The sequence below is a fragment of the Drosophila albomicans genome, chromosome 2R, assembly GCF_009650485.2.
Source record: "Drosophila albomicans strain 15112-1751.03 chromosome 2R, ASM965048v2, whole genome shotgun sequence".
In the NCBI taxonomy this organism is placed as follows: Eukaryota; Metazoa; Arthropoda; class Insecta; order Diptera; family Drosophilidae; genus Drosophila; species Drosophila albomicans.
In genome coordinates this window covers 29,765,068-29,784,011 of record NC_047631.2, presented here as the reverse complement: position 1 = coordinate 29,784,011, position 18,944 = coordinate 29,765,068, and the positions used below count along the sequence as shown (strand labels likewise).

The window sequence follows — 18,944 nt, the reverse complement described above, 5'->3', positions numbered from 1 at the left end:
TCTTGTGGTTGCAGCTTCAACTATGTTGCAGCTTCCTTTGTTGCGGCAGTTATATTGTTATCAGCTGGTTAGTTATGGCTCAAAGGGATGATTTCTGTCTTGCTTAACATCTTCACGACGGAAACTTTTGCTATCGCTTCTTTTGTCTTTGTTTCCCTCGTTTTGTCTCTTGTCCAGTTTTTGCTTATCGTTCCTTATTGTTCCTCTTTACAGTTTTTAGTCAAGTGACCCCCCAGGGGGTCATCGCTGTCCCCCAAAAACACAAAGAAGAAGGAGGAGAATTATGATAATAATAATAACAAGGGTAAAACGTTGGTTTTTGTTGTATAAAATGCTTTTTATTTGCAGTTATTTTGTTTATTGTATATCGTATATATTAGATATATAAAAGTGACACACTCATTGTAAAATCTTGTTAGACACAGATACATACATATTTATAATATTCAATTATTTGCTGATACTTGATTTTATTTCGTTTTCCCGTAGTTTATGCACTAAAAAATTCATTCAACTTACAAAGAGTACAGTATTTTATTACACACGCTTTTTTATCAATCAGAATTCATATCGTTTATCATCGTTTATTAATTAATAAGTAGCTCTAATAACCACATAAAAAGTTGAATTTTAATTATTTTCCTTAGTGGCAGTGTTTAAGTATTATTATAGTTATTATTATTAGTATTTATTTTAGGTTGTGTATAAAGGAAATGGCTAAAACAGATTTCTATTTACATAATCAACACACACGCAGCCTCACACACACACTCACATACACGCACACACCGAAGCATAGATATACAAATATTTGCGCTTAAATTAGTTGCAAGTGATTAAACTAAATTGGGCTTAAAGTATGGTCAAAAATTTGTTGTGGGTAGTTATCTGTATGAGTGTGTGAGAGTGTGTGTGTGTGTGTGTGTTTGTTGTTGTCGGTTTTGCGCTTACATAAATATTATTGAAATTGCTGGACGTTGTTGGCATAAGTAAGTAAGTTGTTTAGTTTTATTATAGCTAGTTCTCATATTGCATACATATTCGTATTTTATATTCGTACTCGTGTTTGTTTTTTTTTTTGTTTCTCATACTCGTATTCGAAATATGTAATATAATTTTATTAAAATTACATTTATGTGCTACTAAATAAATTTATTTGGCTTTGCTTTGCTTCCTCTCTCTCGTTGCTGATCTCTTTAATTTCGTTTTCCGCCGAAGTAAAATTGAATTTTACATAATTTTCATGGTATTATTTGAATGCGTATCAAATTGGTTCTTAGTAGTTAATAAAAAAGCATATTTAATTTACTTGCAGGCCACACACACACTTCCTTACACACACACATACGCACGTATGTATGTATGTGTGTGTGAAAGCAACACACGCATAACAATAAAATTTTATATTTATCGTTAACGATTTCCTTGTGCAGGAAGCGCGAGTGTTTTTCCCTCTCCCTCTCTCTGTCTCTCTTTCTCTGTCTGTGTGTCTCTTCCTTTCTTTATTCGCATGTGTGTGTGTGTGTAGCCTAAGCCTCCACATACAAATACACTCGTAAGCATAAATATATTTGCTGTTGCCTGCTTTTAGGCGCCCCACTCTCTCTCTCCCTCTGTCTCTCTCTATCTCACTTCTTGCTGTCTGTGGCGCTTCTCGCATATTTTAATAAATTTTATGCCGCCGAAATGCGCGCCGCTTATCATTAACGCACAATTTATTTTTGCTTTTATGCCAATGTTGTTGTTGTTATTGTTGTTGTTCTTGTTCTTGTTGCGTGCCGTTGGCTTTTTTATCTGTGAGTTACATTTGCTTTTTTGGCTTTTTGATTATTTGCTTCGCATCTCTTAAGCTATTCCGCATTCCACATTCCGTATTCGGCAGTTTTGAGTTTGCCTTTTGTTACATATTTTAAAGTGTTTTGCTTAGCTAATTAGTTTTTAGCACAATTTGATTTGTTTGCTATACACACACATTCTTTCACACACACACGCACTCTCATACTTATATAGTATACATAAGATTCGGGTAAAGACATTATCTATTTACATGTTGGCAGAATGTACATTTAATTTGCAACGACAAAAGCCCGCAACGTTGCCGGAGCCCAAAAGTTTTCGTACAACTTTTGCCTCGACGGCTTTTAAATGTTGTTTATTGTTGTTAATGTTGGTTGCTGCTGCTGTTGTTCTCGTTGCAGCTGCTGCCTTTACTTTTAGTGTAGCATACTTTTCAGCGCTGCAACCCGCATGTAGTTTCATTTAACTTTGCACTTACACATGTTGTTGCTGTTGCTTATAGCCAAGCTTGCTGCTGCTCGTAAAGTTGTTGTTGCCGCTGCTGCTCCTGTTGTTGTTGCTGCTGCTGCTGTTGATGTTGCTGCTGCAGCCAAAGTTTACAGAATGCTGTTGGTGGCGGCGCTGAGGCACAAACATTTCCAGCTGCTTCTACTGCTGCTGCGAGGTCCTGGCCATGTGCGTGGGCGTGAGTGTGGGCGTGCTCGTTGTGGGCGGGCGTTGGCTATTGCAAATTAAATTTAGCTAATTCTCACAATTCTGTGCTCATTTCGCTTACAATTGCGCTCTGTTTTATATAGGTTCGCCGCAGCAGCATGTGGGTAAAAAAAGAGAGAGGGAAACGCATATTAGAGAAAGTTTTCGATTGCATGATGATGAGGCTAATCCAAGTTTCGCAAACTGCGTAAACTTGCAGCCGAGTGTAGTGTAGTGTGGTGTATGTGTGTATTTGTGTAGTGGGGCTTGTTAGTTGAGGTTTTGTTTTATTTTCTGCTAACTACTACAGTGCGTATGCGTAATGCAGCTGTGCATAATGTATAAAGCAAAAACATAATAAAAACAAACAACAAAAAAAAAACTCTTAAAATATTGTGTAGTTTATGGCCAGAAGGCCACTAAATTAAATTCGCTAAAGCACTTATATAAATAATATTAGTATGTGAAGCAGTAATATTTTTCAAGTACTTAGTTTGGTTTTATTACTTATGGCAAGTTATTGTCGCCGACGCCGCCAGGCTTAAAATTCTATTCAATTTATTGCCCAGTTGCCAGTTGGCGCCATGAACGACGAGGACAGCACAAATAATTACTTAATTTAATCAGGAAAACCCCAAAAAAGGAAGGAAGCACACACAAAAATTGCCAACACATAATTCTATGGCCAGGGTTGTCGACTTTTTATAAAAACATTCATAAGCTTATCTCTCGCTCAGTGCCTTAAAATTTACGTATTAAACCGCTCTCACTTTCAGCAAGTTTTTTTTCTTGTGTGCTTTTGTCTTTTTGCTGTACCCAGTTGTTCGACAAAAATTGCGTAAAGTTTTCGACGGGTTGCCTTTTTTTATACTTTGTGGCAGGCAACACTACAAGTCGCAAATCGATGGGCACAACGAAACAAGAAGGCAAGTTCTTTGTTTCATACTCTAGAATTTTTAAACAAAGACAAACACAACTTATAGACTATAGACTAAGCTTAATAAGTATAAAGACTGTAACATAAATACACTTAAAATTTGATCAAATTCTTAAACACTTTTAATGAACAAAATCCTATTAAAATCCATTCTTATAATACAATTTTGTAGGGTATTTACTAGTCATAATTTGCGCGTAAAAACCTCTTTTGTTACTGCTGATATTTTTTGCGTTGTTTCACTTTTTTTTTTTGTTTCTTTTCGCTCTCTGTTTTTGTTTATTTGGCTCCGCAAAGTATCTGTGAGATATGAAATTGTTGTACGTTGAGCCTTTTTGCTTTCATCGCTTATTTTGTGTTTTGTTTCTGTTGAAATTTGTATTTATGTTTGGCTGGAGTTCCCCATTGGCAGAGGCAATGGCAGCAACATAGGCAAAGGACATGCCAGCCATGCGACCCAGGCAGGCAAAAGTATCATTTGCCCGGCACCCAGCACGGCACTCGCCTGCCATCGTCGTAAATTTTAATGTTTTTGCTTTTGTGCTTTTGCCAGGGCCATCATATTTTCAGCTGTGTGTATGTGTGTGTGTACGTGTGTGTGAAAGTATCTTTGTGTGTGTGTGTGTGTTTCTGGTGAAAATTATGTATATTTTTAGCACTTTCGCTTGTTTTGTTTTCGCTTATCGAGTTTGAAGGTCATTTGCTTAGCTTTCATTGCAATTCTTTTTTCTGCTCCTCGTATGTGTGTGCGAGTGTGTGTGTATGTGTGTGATATCACACATATCTTCATATAGTAACGACTGAAATGTATGTTTTTGGATGCCTGGCTGCGCAGTTAATTTGTTGTGAAATTGTCATTTTGTTGCTTCAATGGCTGCGTGCAATGCGGCGTATGAGTAATACTCATTCTGACACAGACCTTTTGGGGACACGCTAATGAGGCGCAAACACAGAGACTGGACACCCTTAAAATGTATCCGAGGGTGCACTTCATCCCTTCATTTGGCTAGCAGCAAATTTAAATTGACATGTTTAAAGTCAATTTGTGCTCAGGCCAAAACTTTGGCCCATAAACAAGGCGCAAGATACCGCGCCCCTCGGTGGACACATTAACCTATTCATTTGTAAATGGCCTGTCGAATTTTCCGTTCGCTATTCGTGGCATTTCTCTCTGGCAGCATTGTCTTCTTCGTGCCGCATAAATATTTGTGTGCCTTTTGCCATGCGAAGCGTGAACTTAGCACAGAACACAAAAAAACGCCTTCGACTTGGTAAATAAACAAAGTGAAACAAACGGCTGACGGAATGGCAGTCAAATCAAATGTAAATCCAAAATGAAAGCAAGCGCCAAGTGAAATTGAAATGAAAGCGAATGCGAATGCGAAAACGAATACGAAAAACAAATGTGAGTGTGGAATGTGCGATGCGGAAGCGTCTTTTCCATTTTCTCATTTCCCATAGTCGTTGGCTGTCGTTGCTTTCGTTGCTTTTGCTGTTATTGTGTGCCCGCAGTTCGCTTAAAGGCAATTGAAAATTGGCAGCTGGCAAAGTGCTTTGACTTGTGCCTGCCAATGGGAAGACGAGGAGGAGGAGGAGAAGGAAGAGCCGCCCCCCAGCTGAGCTGCGTTGTGGCAGCCATCAGGGGAGCTGCCATTGCTGCCACACCCCGATGTGCCTCCGTCTGAGCCCGGCCTAAACAGGCACATTAATACATAATTTATAATGTTTTTATGCCATGTTCTTCCCCCCTTCCCATCTCGATCTCTCTGTTTGTTGTTTGTTCTCTTAAAGATGTGTGCGCAATTTGATTAAGAAATTGAAGTTGAATGTAAAGTGATTTGCAATCGAAGTAAACTGATGAAAACTTAACTCAAGCGGGGCACAATTTACATTCTATGCTTTGGGAAGGACAAAAACTACATTGAACTCGTTCTTGGGGAATGACAAAAACTACTTTGAACTCTTTCTGGAGATGTTGTGGTTGCTGCTGTGGTTGCATGCGGGGTACAAAGAGGGAGACGCACCTACTTAAGGCTACAACAAAATGAAAATGTAGAGCAGTTGAATATGTATCTGAAGCTATACACACATAGATATCAAACTGCTTGGGGAACAAATACAACAAAAGTTACAAAAGTCAAAAGACAACAAAATAAAAAGGAAATAGGGAAAAAAGAACAAAGTTCAAACAGGAAAAAGGAAAATGAAAAAGGGAAAATGCAACAAAATAAACTTACCGGCGACTACTTTGTATAATTGGCGATAGAATTATCTCTAAACTGGAGGAAATGTTTTGATTTTGTTGTAAATTCGAGTGCGAATTGGAATTGGTTCGTTGTGAGTTCGTTGCAGTTGCTGCTGCTGCTGTTGTGGTTGCTGTTGCTGTGGTGGGGGCAACTGGGGATGATGCTGTTGGTTCATTCGGATACGCATTCGTATTGCAAGTGGTATTGGAATTGCTATTGGTGTTGCTATTGGAATTGGAGTTGGTTTGGCTACTGCTATGGCTATTTGCATTCAATGTGGGACAATTTAACGTTTGGTTGCTTGTGGTAATTGGCAATACAAGTTGTTGTTGCTGCTGTTGCTGCTGCTGCTGATGGAGACTGGTGTCGTTGGCACACTGTTGTTGACCACCGTAGACATTCGCATTGCAATTATCTAGATTAATATTGGCCAATGCGGAAATGGATGCAACTGCATTTCGATTAGAGTTGTTGTTGCTGCCGAAGTTGTTGTTGTTGTTGTTGTTGGCACTGTTGTTGCTGCCAGTTGGGGACATCAAAGGGACATCAGGATCAAACATATCCTCAGCCTCGGCCGCCTCATCGTCATACACATCATCGGTGTCTTCTTCGGCCTCATCATTAGTTGTGGTCGCATCCGGTTGCATTGCCTCCAACACGGCCATCGCTTCGTCCTCCTCGCTGCAGGAGTGCGACGACTGATGATGATGATGATGATGATGCATTGCCTAGTGCATTTGTGTTGGGGTTTTATTGGTTGAGGGTTTTGTATTTTGGATATTTTACGAGTACACATGTCGATATTCGATGCGGGGGGGTGAAAAGGTATTGAGAACGGAAAACAAGGTTTTAGCTTTGCTTGCAGGGATTCTGCTTGGGTCGAATACTAAAATACTACTAAACAGGCACTAGATACTAGAATAATAATAATTAATGATAATGTCACACATCTGCATGCACTTACACAATTAGAATACAATTTTTCGAATTTTAGCCACAGACTTAACACAATATTATTGTTGCTAATTCAACACAAACATTGGAGCGAGCAATATCATTCTATTTATTATTGTTATTATTATTATTATTGACTTATTCATTGCGCAGGCAAATGAAAACATGCAATTTATGCAAAAACTATTTTGCCATCCAAATCAAAAATGCGCAGTTTTATGTAATTGAAATTAATTTAAAAATCAGTCTACATTTATTATTAGATCCGCAGGCACACAATTTTAATTACACACACACTCACACACATTGCAATCAAAGGCAGCTCGTAAAATACCCCAACAACAACAACGACCACAACAATGTGAACAACAATGGCAAATGGCAATTCCGTGTGGTTCGGGGGCAACAAAAGCTCGCCTGATTGCGTTCATAAAGTGACCGCCGGCTAAACACCTGACCAAAATCAAACCCGAGCACACAGAGGTGTGGTGGCATGTGGCAAGAGGCAGGTGGCAAGTGGCAAGAGGCAGAGAGTCGTGTTAGACATTCCACAGGACACAAGCCCTGCGGATTGCAATTGATTGCTGTATGATAATTGTTGTTCGCGCCATTGTTGTCTTCATTCTTATTGCTGTTGTTCGTTAATTGAGAGAATTCAAGAGTACTTTTCTTACATTTCAGTTCTGCATAAATTAAACTCCAATTAGCTGCACTTTCCCAATTTTAAGCCACACTCAAATCATTGTATTTAGTGCATTTTATAATAAGCAACATGCAATTGGCAAATAAATTAATTTAATTTATTTGATTTAGGTTTATAACTCGCAATATTAGATTAGAAAATATTGCATACAAATTGAATTTGGCTGATTGATTTAAATGTTATCCGCATCTTTTAAATACAAAATATGATTTGTTGGCTATTAAAGTTTTGCCATAAACATAATTCAATAGAATTAATTTGGTAATTGAAATGGCTTTCGGTTGGTCTTGGACTTTGTGCAACGTGTGCACAGTGTTTCAATCTCAATACACTTAAAAGCTCATTCAATTTGGCCAAAGACACGTTTGTTGTATGGCAGCACATTTGCTGTTATTATGATTGAGTTTAATACACACACACATGTCTGTGAAGGTAAACAGAATATTCTCTCTCCCCTTATACACAAATTCATTTGTAAATGAAATCATAAAGGAGAGAGACACACACACACACAAACATTGGGATTTCTATACGCTAGCTAGCACATCAGAACTTTGTATGTATCTCAATCTTGCAGATACAACAACGAACCCTTGAGCCACTTAGAGCTTGAGTCGAACTACAACTAAAGTTGATTTTGTGCAAGGGCGCCAAAGTTTGTTTGATTTGTTATTAATTAAAATTGCATTCAACTTGAAAATTGTATTTGTTGCCCAGAGAGCTTATCTAATGCCCCCCTCCCCCACCCCCTTTCTATACACAAATATAACCACACACACACACACACACTATCAATAATGAAGCTTGAATTGAAGCCTAATGGAAACACGTAGCAGATTGCTTAAATAAACAAAGAAGACCATTGGCATTACTTGCTTCTTGCTCTTGTTCTTGCTTTCTGCAATTTAATTAATTTTCTTCCACTTTTATGGGTGTGTTACACACACTCACATGTGTGTGTGTGTGTGTTTGTTAATTAGGCATAGTATTTAGTCGGAAACACGCCCTTAAAAATGCATCAAAAAAGCGTTAAGCGACTCTAAAACGCCCCCCAAGTCATTAGGTACGAGTGGCACCCACTAAAAGGGACGCTTTCAATGTCGTCTGGCCAAACTGGCGTGTCAACTCATTCGTACAAAAATAATTATAACCCATGTGCGCCAAGGTCTCTATTTTTCTCTATTTTTTTCGCCATGCACATGCATAAAATATGCGTCAATTGTTTTTTTCTCTCTACTTTTTTGTGCGCTCTTGTTGCATAAATATTAAAAGCGACAGATGTCCATTGATGATGAAAGACAAAAGACCAGCTTAGAGCAAGTGGAAAAAAAATGGAAATGCTAAAAAAATATGAAAGCATAAACTAAAACAAATATCAAACGTTTATTGTTTGAGTGCTGCATAATTAAATCACGCGGTGTGCAACTTAAATAAACAAAAACCGAAACGTTTTGCTAGACTGCTAAAATTGAAGTTACCCTGTGAATAATCTATACTTTGACTGCATCTACTCAACTAATCCACCCTCTTTGCTGTCACATTTATCACTGGATAGCAAGGCAATTGTTAAATAAACTTTTTTACAGCATTTTCCGCACTATTTGAGTCACAAATTGTTCTCCGCCTGAATCAATTGCCAATGGAGAATATATATTTTTATTCAAATATTTTTCACAATTGTTTTTGCACACAGAAAGTTTCAACGTTGCACAGAAAAAACCGGTCCAGCCAATTGCATATAATATTTATGGAATTCTAATGTACTTAGTTGCACAATGGGCAGACTTTTTTTGCCCATATCCTTATCTTTGTTGGAAACTTTAATTTGCAGATTTTATTAAATTTTGTTTTGCCCTCACGTCGCTTAAAGCTCAATAAGCCAGGCTGTAAGTTGTCGCTTTTATTGTTTACCAATTGTGTTAATCTAGCATTTGTTCGTTGTTCCACGGCGGGGGAAGGGGGAAAGGGCCGAAAATAACAAACAAGTATCGTACAAGTCAAACAGCTTGGAGCGGTAACTCTTCGAGCGACTAAGTAAAGTGCGTACAGGAGACAACGAACAAGGACAACAACAGCAGCAACAACAACAATCGAAACTTTTGGCACATTAAATCAGCAAATTTATTGACTTAACTGCTTTGGCAAGGACATGCCACATGCTAGCCACGCCCAAAGCCCTGAGCCCTGAGAACGTTTGGCGTTTCGCCTTTGGCCTGGCCGAAGCTAACTCTCAGTATCTCTTACAGCTTGTATCTTCCTCTCTCTCTTCCCCCTTCTTGACTCTCCTGTCGCTGCTCAGACTGTGACTGTTTGAGTTCCTGTTCGTTGTCCCTTGCTGTGCTGTCATAATTTTTGATTTGCTTGTTTTATTTGATGTCCTTTGGCTGCTGCTGCTGCTTCTTCGACTTGTTGTTGTTGCTGCTTTCTTTGTTGTTGCTGTTGTACTTTGTGTTGTTGTTGTTGTTGGCTGGCACTGTCTTCGCTTTACTAAGCTGCCTCCAGCTTAGGGAAAAACAATTTTGCAAAATTTATTTTATAGCAAAATTATGCCAAACATTTCGAGAATGTTTCTATGTAGTGGCTGCTGCCTGCCATGAAGGCCATTTGCTACACACACACACACACACGCACTTTGTTAGACTCATATGTGTGCGTGTGTGTGTGTGTGTGTAAGCGGGTCGCACAAAATTTATTTAAGAATTGTAAGTATTTTTGCTGTGGTAGCTGCGAAATTTGTGCCATCAACTTGAGTTGAAATTATTTGCTTGAACAGCCCACTGTGCCCCGCCCTCTCCCTACTCTGCCTCTCTTTCTCCTCCTCTTCTTTGCTGTTACATAAACTTGGATAATGTAGCGCAAATAGTTGCTTATTATTTATGCTGCTTTATTGCCTTGTTCCCTCTTCCGTCTTCTCCTCTCTCGTTCGCTTTCTGACAAAAGTATCTTTCTGCTTTTGGGGCAATTCATTTGGGCGTTAGACAAAAATTAGTTAGCATATTTTAGTTGTTAATTAGTCATGCGTGAAATTGAGCTGACGATTTCTTCTCTGTGTGCCGTCGTCTGTTCTAATGTTTAGCATACTTTTGAGCAAAATTCATGGCACACAAAATAATGGCAAAACAAATGCGAATAGTTGCAAAATATATAAAGTTGGCATAAATAAAACACTTGATTACACTGTCGATGGCTTGAATGAGTTTAAGATTTGTCGTGTTTATCTTTAAAGCTACTTGTGCTAAAATTGTAAAATTTTTGGTTGAGGGTTTAAAGAAAATAAACTCGAATCTTAGAATTGAAGAAAATAATTATTGATCAAAGAAATTGGTAGAAATTTGGTGTTAATTTAATAATATTTAGTAATTGCAGTTAGAAATAGACTAATTTGAAAAAAAAACATAATTGAAATTGAAAAGTCAACACCTTTTGGAAGAGTCTTTAAAACAAAATTCAAGTTTAAAAGATGCGAATTAATTCTTTTAAATTTTTGTGCGGATTCATTCTTTTTATCCACATTGTACAACATTTTAGCTGTAAATTAGTTTAGCTTAAATTATGTAAATCCATTAAATCATGCATTCATAGTTTGTACTACCAATATGTCAGTTCTGTTTAATATGAAATTGTTTGATAACTAGTCTTCAAATAACTCTTATTTTTATGTTTATTCTTTGGCATTTAGTAAGTTTTAGGTCATATTTTTGGGTTGAAATAAAGTTTTCTTTGCTTTACTTATTTCATAGCATTTTTGCTTATCCTCAGTCATCAGTTTTGATTTAATTTTTATGCACTTTTGATTTAAAGCAACATGCTTGCAACATCATTAAGCTGTGTATCTGCAAGATACATGAGTATCTTGTATACATGTGCTTCTGTGTGTGTGGGTGCACACATGAGTTTGCTGTGTCGTGCCCCAACCACGCCTATTTTCGCGCAGTCTATTCAAGTTAATTAAATTCTCCGTCTATGTGGCAGACACAAAACTCAGATAGCAGCAAGTTTATTTGCAGACATTGCGCTGCTTTTGATAACACACACAGACCCACTCAAAGAGTGTTCATGTGTGTTTGTGTGCATGCAAAGATAAGTGTGCATGTTGCTTAAACCAGGACACAGTCCTTTTGGCCCCCAATTCCTCAACTCTCTCTCGCTCTGCGACTTCTCACAGTGTTTACAATGAGTCTTGCGAAATAATCAACATAAAAGCTTCAGTTTGCTTATCATACAAAATACAACTACTGAGTGCGAAGAAGAGTATGTGTGTCTTATTAGGGGGATTTACACGAAACAGAGCAAAAGAAACTGAAAAAAAGAAACAAAAAGTGAGTGCTATTTACGAGTTGCAAAAATTAAGTATACGTAACGTTATGAGAGACGCAATGCAGCAAAGTGCTCGAGACGATTGCGATAGTGCCCAATAAAATACGTATTCAATTAAAGTGTACAAAAATAAAAACTTGCAAGTTGCATGCACAAAACAAACACAAACAAACAAACACAAACAGAAGATGCGGCAAGACAACGAGACACAAAGGGGACAATAACAACAACGAAAACGAAAACGACAATGACATGCGACAGGTTGCGGAGTTGCTCAAGGCTTACTCACAGTTTGCTGCGTTGAGGTGACATTCGATGGCGCGACATTCTGTCCATGCTGCAGATACACTAATGGCCCAGCAGCTGCCCCAGCCCCACCTGCAACATTCGCTGACGTCGCCTTTGGCTGCTGCACAATGGGCGGAGGCTGTTGCTGCTGCTGTTGTGACTGTTGCTGTTGTTGTTGTTGTGACTTGGCGGCGCCTTTGTCAAACTGATAGTACATGACATCGTTGGCGGGCGCCGAGCCGCCGTACAAAGGCGCCGGCGGTGGCGGGGGATCCGCAGTCTGTGCGCCCGAAATGTGATACGCGCTCGCCTGTTGCTTCGGCGACCCCGAGGCCGAACCCGACCCCGACCCGCTGCCATTGCTTCCATTGCTATGCCCGATGCCAGAGAACGAGCCGCCGAGCAAGCCGGGCGGCATCTGTGGCATCTTGTAGTTGTAGATGTAGGGCCGTTCGTATTCGCCGCCATGGATGTAGGAGAGAAACAGATCCGATTTGGCTGGCTGCAGGCCAGCGAAGCCAATGCCAACACCGGCGCTGCCAACGACGCCGCGTTGACCCAAGACGCGATTGTGGCCACTCAGATTGGTCACATTGCTGCTGGCATAGTGCATGGGATAACAGCTGGCATTGGCCAACTGCGAACTGCCGCCGCCGCTGCCCCCGGTGAGCAGCTGCGTCTTGGTCACACTCTGACCGGAGAGCCGACGTGTGGGGACACCAATGTCGGACTTGGCATCGCGTCGCTTCACTTGCGCCGCACTCGTCGAGGGTCCTTGATAGTAATAAGGCGCCGCCGGGTTATTTGGCCATTCGACAAAGCTGCGTTGTCGACTGAAAGCACCACCAAGACCACCACCACCACTGCTAAGAGCATTGCCACCACCACCACCATTACCGGTTGTTACCATGTTACCCGTGAGATTGCTGCTGCTGCTGCTGGCAACACGTGCGCCAGACGTCGTCGCCTTGCCCAGCGCCGCATTGTTCAAACTGAACTTGTACTGATTGTTCTCGAACGTCGTGTAGCTGAGCAGGCGATTGCTGCCGCTGGCGCCAGTGTTGCCAGCGCTGCTGCTGCTGCTGCTTTTATGGTTGTTGTTCGACTGCGACTGTGTTGTTGACACGCTCGTCGAGTTAGTATTTGCTGTGGATGTGGAGGATGCGCCGTGTACGGGCGCCAGGTTTTGTTTTGGGTTAGTGGAGGACGATGTGGAGTTCGAGGAGTTGTTGGCGTATTTGTAATTGGGCTTCTGTTGTCGCTGTGCGAAGAGCGAACGTTGTTGTTGCTGTTGCTGCTGCTGATTACTCACAGTCTGTTGCATGAGGCTGTTGTAGCCACCGCCTCCACCTCCTCCACCGTTGTTGCCGCCGCTGTTGCTGGCGCTGCCAACTGACTTGCGATGACTGCCGCTCGAGGCGCCTGATGATTTGTTGGTGCCATAACGTGTGCTATCGCTGGATCTGTTTTTTCGAAATTCGATTACAAACGAGAGAGAAATTGTTTACATTAAATATGGGCAGGTAATTCATTTATTTAAGTTACACAAATAGAGGTGGGAGTCGAGTGAGTATGTGAGTTGCAAAAGGAAACTATTTAAGGTAATCGAATGTGTAATAAGTTGCTGACAGTTGAAATATCTATGCTATTTACAAGTTGTGTTGAAATCGAAAATAATTGGCATTTATGGCATGTAAAAGTAACTCAAAGTTATGAAGAAAGAAATGAAAGTGCATATCTGCCTCTTTACAAAATACTCAATTACCAAAGTAAAATAAATACTAAATTATATTACAGTGAAGTGTATTGTGCTTACCTTTCTGAGGAGTATGCATAGTCCTGATCAGCTCCCAGTCCAGAGTCTGTGTGCTCATGTGAAACACGTAACGCCGAGTTCTCCAGTGGACTCAGATTGGATCCCGTGGGCGAGATGAAGTCGCCCATACTCATGCTAGACATCATGCTGTAAGTCAGGAAATAAATTAGATTGATCAATAGGGGAATATATTGAAGTTTCTACCAAGTAAACTAACAAATAATATAGGAAAGAATAATGTCAGGAATATAAGACTAGGAAGTATAAAAAATATAGTATTTAATAGATTATTTGGTAGGACATAAATTAGATGGATAAATAAGGGAATATGTTGAAGATACTAAAGTTTCTAATAAGCAAAATAACAAAAAATATAGGAAAGAATAATGTAACGAATATAGGACCAGGAAGTATAAAAAATATAGTATTCAATAGATAATTTGATAATCAAAGTAGGAAACAAATTAAGTGGGTAAATAGGGGAATATATTGAAGATACTAATATCGTAACTAAAATAGCGAATAATACGCAGAAAAATGATGTAAGAAATATACTAGTAGAGTATTTCTTAGATAGTTTGGTACAACAAAGAAATGTAAGAAATAATAGAGAAGATGATTAAATAAAGAATGGACTACACTTTAATATAAATAATAATAGCAAGTTATTTAGTAACTATGAGAATTAATAAAGAAAATAATATTTTTTATAATAAAGAAGAGAAAAGAGTAATAATTTTGTTAATAATATAATAAAAGATTAATAATAAACCATGAATGAATAATATAACAAATAATAAAGAAGTTCATAAAGTAAATAATATGGTATAGCAAACTTGATTTGACTTACCGCACTAAGCCGTGTCCATTGTTGCGTTCGCACTCCCGGGAAGAGATTGTGCTGGCCGAGCGTATGGAACCGTTCTTGGGAGCTGCACCACCGTGACCTCCGTGGCCACCACCGCCAGGATTGCCGACGCCGCCGCCATTGCTATCATGCGGATGAGAGCTTTGGTAGTAGAGTCTACAAGGCACCAACCAATAATGAGAAATGCAATGCAAGCAGCACTCACTCTCGCCGTCTGCAAACCCGAACTCAACTTACCCGCGAATGCGATCCACGCGATTCTTGGCCTGTCCCGCATTGCCTGAGCCGCTGCCATTGGTGATGGTGTTGCCTGAGCCTGTGCTCTTGGCACCGACGCTGCTCTTGCTGTTGCTCTTGTGTATCTTCAGATTGGAGTTCGAGCGCTTCGAGGTGGTCTCCACCACAGTGTAGGGAATCTCGCGTAGTTGCTGCTCCGACATGCCAGCGGTGTCCACTAGATCGAACTGCAGATGCTTGGCCAGCTCGCTGTTCCACATGCGGCTGCGTGACTCCGAAGGAGATCTAAGTGGGGGAAGCATAAATGGTATGGGAACAATAAAGAGAAAAGTGTTGACTTACTTGTTCTTACGATGGCGTCGCGACTTGTGATGCGAATGCGTATCCGAGTGGCTGTCATTGCTGTGCAGACTGCGAGCCACCATGCTGCTCTTGGACACCGATGCCTGTTGCACCGAACTCTGTCCTAGACTCGCCTCAGCCTGGCGACGTTGCACCTCACGCCATTGAGTAGTGGAATCAATGAGTTCAGCGCTGCCGCTGCGCATCGAAGAGCTGCGATGTCCAGAGTAACTGCGTCCACGTGTGCTGTCATGATCGGAGCCACCGGCGGAATCCCGACGATGTCGATGTGAGCGTCGATGCTTGCGATGATGGGAACGCCCCGAACGACCCGAGCCACGAGACAGTTCGCTCTCATTGTCCGAGGTGCGACGATGGCGATGCTTGTGGCTGTTCAAGTAGTATAACCTTTTAAATGGATCCTAAGAGAAGTTGTAGATGTCTTTGCTTACCGTCGCGTGGAGCGCGAATCGTTGGACGAATGACTCTCCACGGAGCTGGAGCGATAGCGTTGCTGCTGATGCGAGGCGGATGAGGAGCTGGCGCGTTGCTGTCGATGCTGATGATGCGACGACGACGACGATGTTTGTTGCTGCTGCTGCTGCTGTTGATGATGATGATGATGATGATGACTGGTGCCATGGCCATGGCTGTGATGGCTATGATGATGATGCAGACCACCGCCCGTGGTGCTGACCGAACGCACCGAGCGTGGACTTGAGGGATTGTGGCCGAAGAGCGAACGCTGCTGGGATCTCGGCCAGGGAGCGCTGCGCGTGCTGCGAGGCGAGTCAGGTGTCTGCAAATTGCTGCCATTGTTGTTGTAGCTGCTGGAGTTGTTGTTCTGCTGCTGCTGCTGCTGATGGCTGTTGCTGCTGTTGCTGGGACGCAGACCCAAGCTTGTGGGTATGCTATACGTGGAGCGGTAGGGACTGTCGTAGTTGCTGCAGAGAGAAAGGAAGAGAGGGAAAGGGGAAGAGGTGGGTGCGATCAGTCAGTCAGCACAGCAATTGCATGGCTAGCGCATTATTTTGCCATAAATTTAAATTGTTTAACATAAACGTTGATTAAAGTCTGCAGTTGCTGTGCAGCGTTTAGGCTGTCGAGCAGCAAAGAGAAGTCGAAGCCGAAGTTGAAGTCAAAGTCGAGTCTTTTGGATCGACACAGACAAATAATGCGCGTGTGTAAAATTGAGTAATTGCCGCACTGGCAATCAGCGGGCAATCATTTCCAGCCTCAGCTCTCTTCCAGTTTGCAGTTGGAGTTGAAGATGGAGATGGAGATGGGACTACCCCATTGTGGACGTGCCATTGTGCGCCTGGTCGCGCCTTGTGATTTATGTCCCGCATTGCCATGGTGTGGCCAACTTGATTGGCCTCTGCCGGTTGGTTCATGTTCCTCTCTCTGCTCCGCTGCTGCTGCTGCTGTTCCTGTCTCTTTGCCATGTTCTCCTGTCGCTGTGCTGTCCACCTCTGTCTGCCACTGTCTGTTGTGTCTTCCCCCTTTCGGTTTGCCTTCTTTGTTTGCAAATGATAAACGACGTGAGCTATTTGCTAGCTCCTTTGCCTCGCCTCACCTCTCTCTCTTCTCTGATCGTTGGCTGCGCGTGTTCCTTGGAATTGTTGCGCCAGCGATTACACACGGAGAGAGAGACTCCTTGGCTACCATTTCGCTTAATATATGCATAGATGGTGGCCGCTACACGACGCGAAGACGAGCGCTAGACATTGATGGGGTCAACGCGGCGTTTGCCACTGCCACAAGTTAATGACGTTGCCACTGATCGGACAACAAATTTGTTGTGCATGTCGCAGCAATGTCTTTGCAGCATTGCAGCCGATTTACTTGATGACACTCGGTGGATCTTTGTCTATCTATGGCTTTAGCTATATTTGCTTTTCTATATTCTGCAAGTCACTTTCCATTATCCCTTTCGATTTGTGCTATATCTTTAATATTGTATATTCTTTTTTATCGTACTTTAGTTTCTCTCTTCTTTATTATTATCTTATTATCTTTATTCATGTTTATTTGTTGTCTGTCTGTAATATAAATCAACGCTCTCACTTTCTTTCAATCAATGTCTAAATAAGTTTATATTACTTTTAGAGTCCATAAATTTTCCTGTGGCTGTTGTTTCAGTATATTTTATATTAACCTTTGGTTCACATTTACTTTGTCTTATCTTAATACTTCATTGTATTTGACACTCCTTTTAATTTTACTGCTGTTTCTTCCTGTCAATTACTATTGATCAATTTATGCTATTCATAACTCACATTCCTCTTTTCTGACACTTAAGGTCTCCTTCAATATTTGTTTTACTGCCTTTTCATTTCATTTTTTTCTAATTCTGTCGTTTTCAATATTAGAATTCTTTTCATTCTTTTCCACTACCAACTCTTGCTTTCTTTACCAGACTTCTTTTATCATCCTCACTCTATTTTTTCCCAACTTCTCACATTGTCAAATTCCTTTCTATTTTTTCAAAGAACCAGCTTGTCTGCTTCCATTTCCATTAAGCTTGCAACGCTTGATGCCACATCCTGTCAGCATTTCCGCTGCACCAAAACTAACTCATCCACTCTCTTCCCCCCCATCCATTTCTCTCACTCTCGTTCTCAGTGTCTCGCTCTAATGGCCGATTTTTATTTGTCCATATATAATTTGATGTGCAAAACCATAAAACATTTAATAAATGTTGCGTCTAGACAATGTAACTGCCTTCAAATGGCAACTAAATGGATTTTGAACACGGCATTGGCACGAAGCATGCCACAACAGGAGGAGCAGCAGCTCTTGGACACCAAGGACACACAATGGCAATAGCAATAGCAATAGCTTTGAACAATGCAAAAGGCGACGGCCTGTCAAATCCAAAAACAGACAACAACACGCACACCCGCAATCAGAAAAAGTGCGGAGGAGACAACACATGATGAAGTGTTTTCTGCATTGTTTCTATATATTGAAGAGCGACGAGAGTGAGAGATTCACTACGCCAAAATGGCAACTCTATTTGCTTTGCAGCAGACAAAGAGAGAGTGGAGTACTCGCATGTTGCAAATTAAAAACAGATCAAAGGAAGATGCTGCCGCAGTGGCAGCAACATGAGAGCACTTCCGGCTCTGGCGCGACGCTCAAAATTATTACCAAAAAAAAAGACAAACAACAACAAAAAGCGAAATGCAGGGAAAGCCCAAAAAAAAGGGACAACTACGCCAAAGGAAGTGCACAAAAAATGTACATATATATACTTATATATCTGGTTATATGGATGTAGACTGACGTTGGGTAAATCAAAAACTTTTGTGCATGAAATGAAAACAAATGATGGATATTTTGGAGTACTCACTTGGCGCTGTTGCCATTGCTGTTGGCCAAGCTCTGCAGCGGCAGCGGCTGTGGCAGTGGACGGTTGCCCATAGAGATGATGCCACCTCCTCCACCGCCGCCTCCACCGCCTCCGCCACCACCTCCGTTGTTGCTGTTAAAAAAGTCATCAATCACGCGTCGTGGCTGGCGCTTGGAGGGAACACGCGTAAACGCTGGCGGAGCACGTCCGGCGGCAAGTGCATCCTTCTCCGTTTGCTTGTCCGTGCGACTGTTCGGTTGATTGGTTGGGTGTTCAAGGTGGGGAGTGGTTGTTGGTTGGTGGTCAGACATGCGAAGGGCACAGCGCACACAAAACATAAAAGTAGGCATAAAGTCGTACAAAATATATAGTATACTATGTTTATTTACAA

General features: G+C 41.2%; 1 protein-coding gene across 6 annotated transcripts in view; it reads right to left on the bottom strand.

Annotated features, from left to right (window-relative positions):
* Positions 1-1,970: 1,970 nt before the first annotated feature.
* Positions 1,971-18,944, bottom strand: part of LOC117573699 (band 4.1-like protein 4) — a 63,582-nt gene continuing 46,608 nt past the window's right edge. For 2 of the 6 annotated variants that reach the window (XM_052006466.1, XM_052006467.1), the window contains exons 9-17: positions 18,554-18,802; positions 15,651-16,142; positions 15,199-15,588; positions 14,857-15,141; positions 14,602-14,775; positions 13,752-13,898; positions 11,937-13,398; positions 5,665-6,401; positions 1,971-2,581 (exon numbers count right to left, since the gene is read on the bottom strand). In XM_052006466.1, coding sequence (XP_051862426.1) covers positions 2,569-2,581; positions 5,665-6,401; positions 11,937-13,398; positions 13,752-13,898; positions 14,602-14,775; positions 14,857-15,141; positions 15,199-15,588; positions 15,651-16,142; positions 18,554-18,802 — 3,949 coding nt within the window. In that variant the 3' untranslated portion in view covers positions 1,971-2,568. The remainder of the gene's footprint in view (positions 2,582-5,664; positions 6,402-11,936; positions 13,399-13,751; positions 13,899-14,601; positions 14,776-14,856; positions 15,142-15,198; positions 15,589-15,650; positions 16,143-18,553; positions 18,803-18,944) is intronic. The other 4 variants (XM_052006469.1, XM_052006470.1, XM_052006472.1 and 1 more) reach the window with 4 other exon arrangements.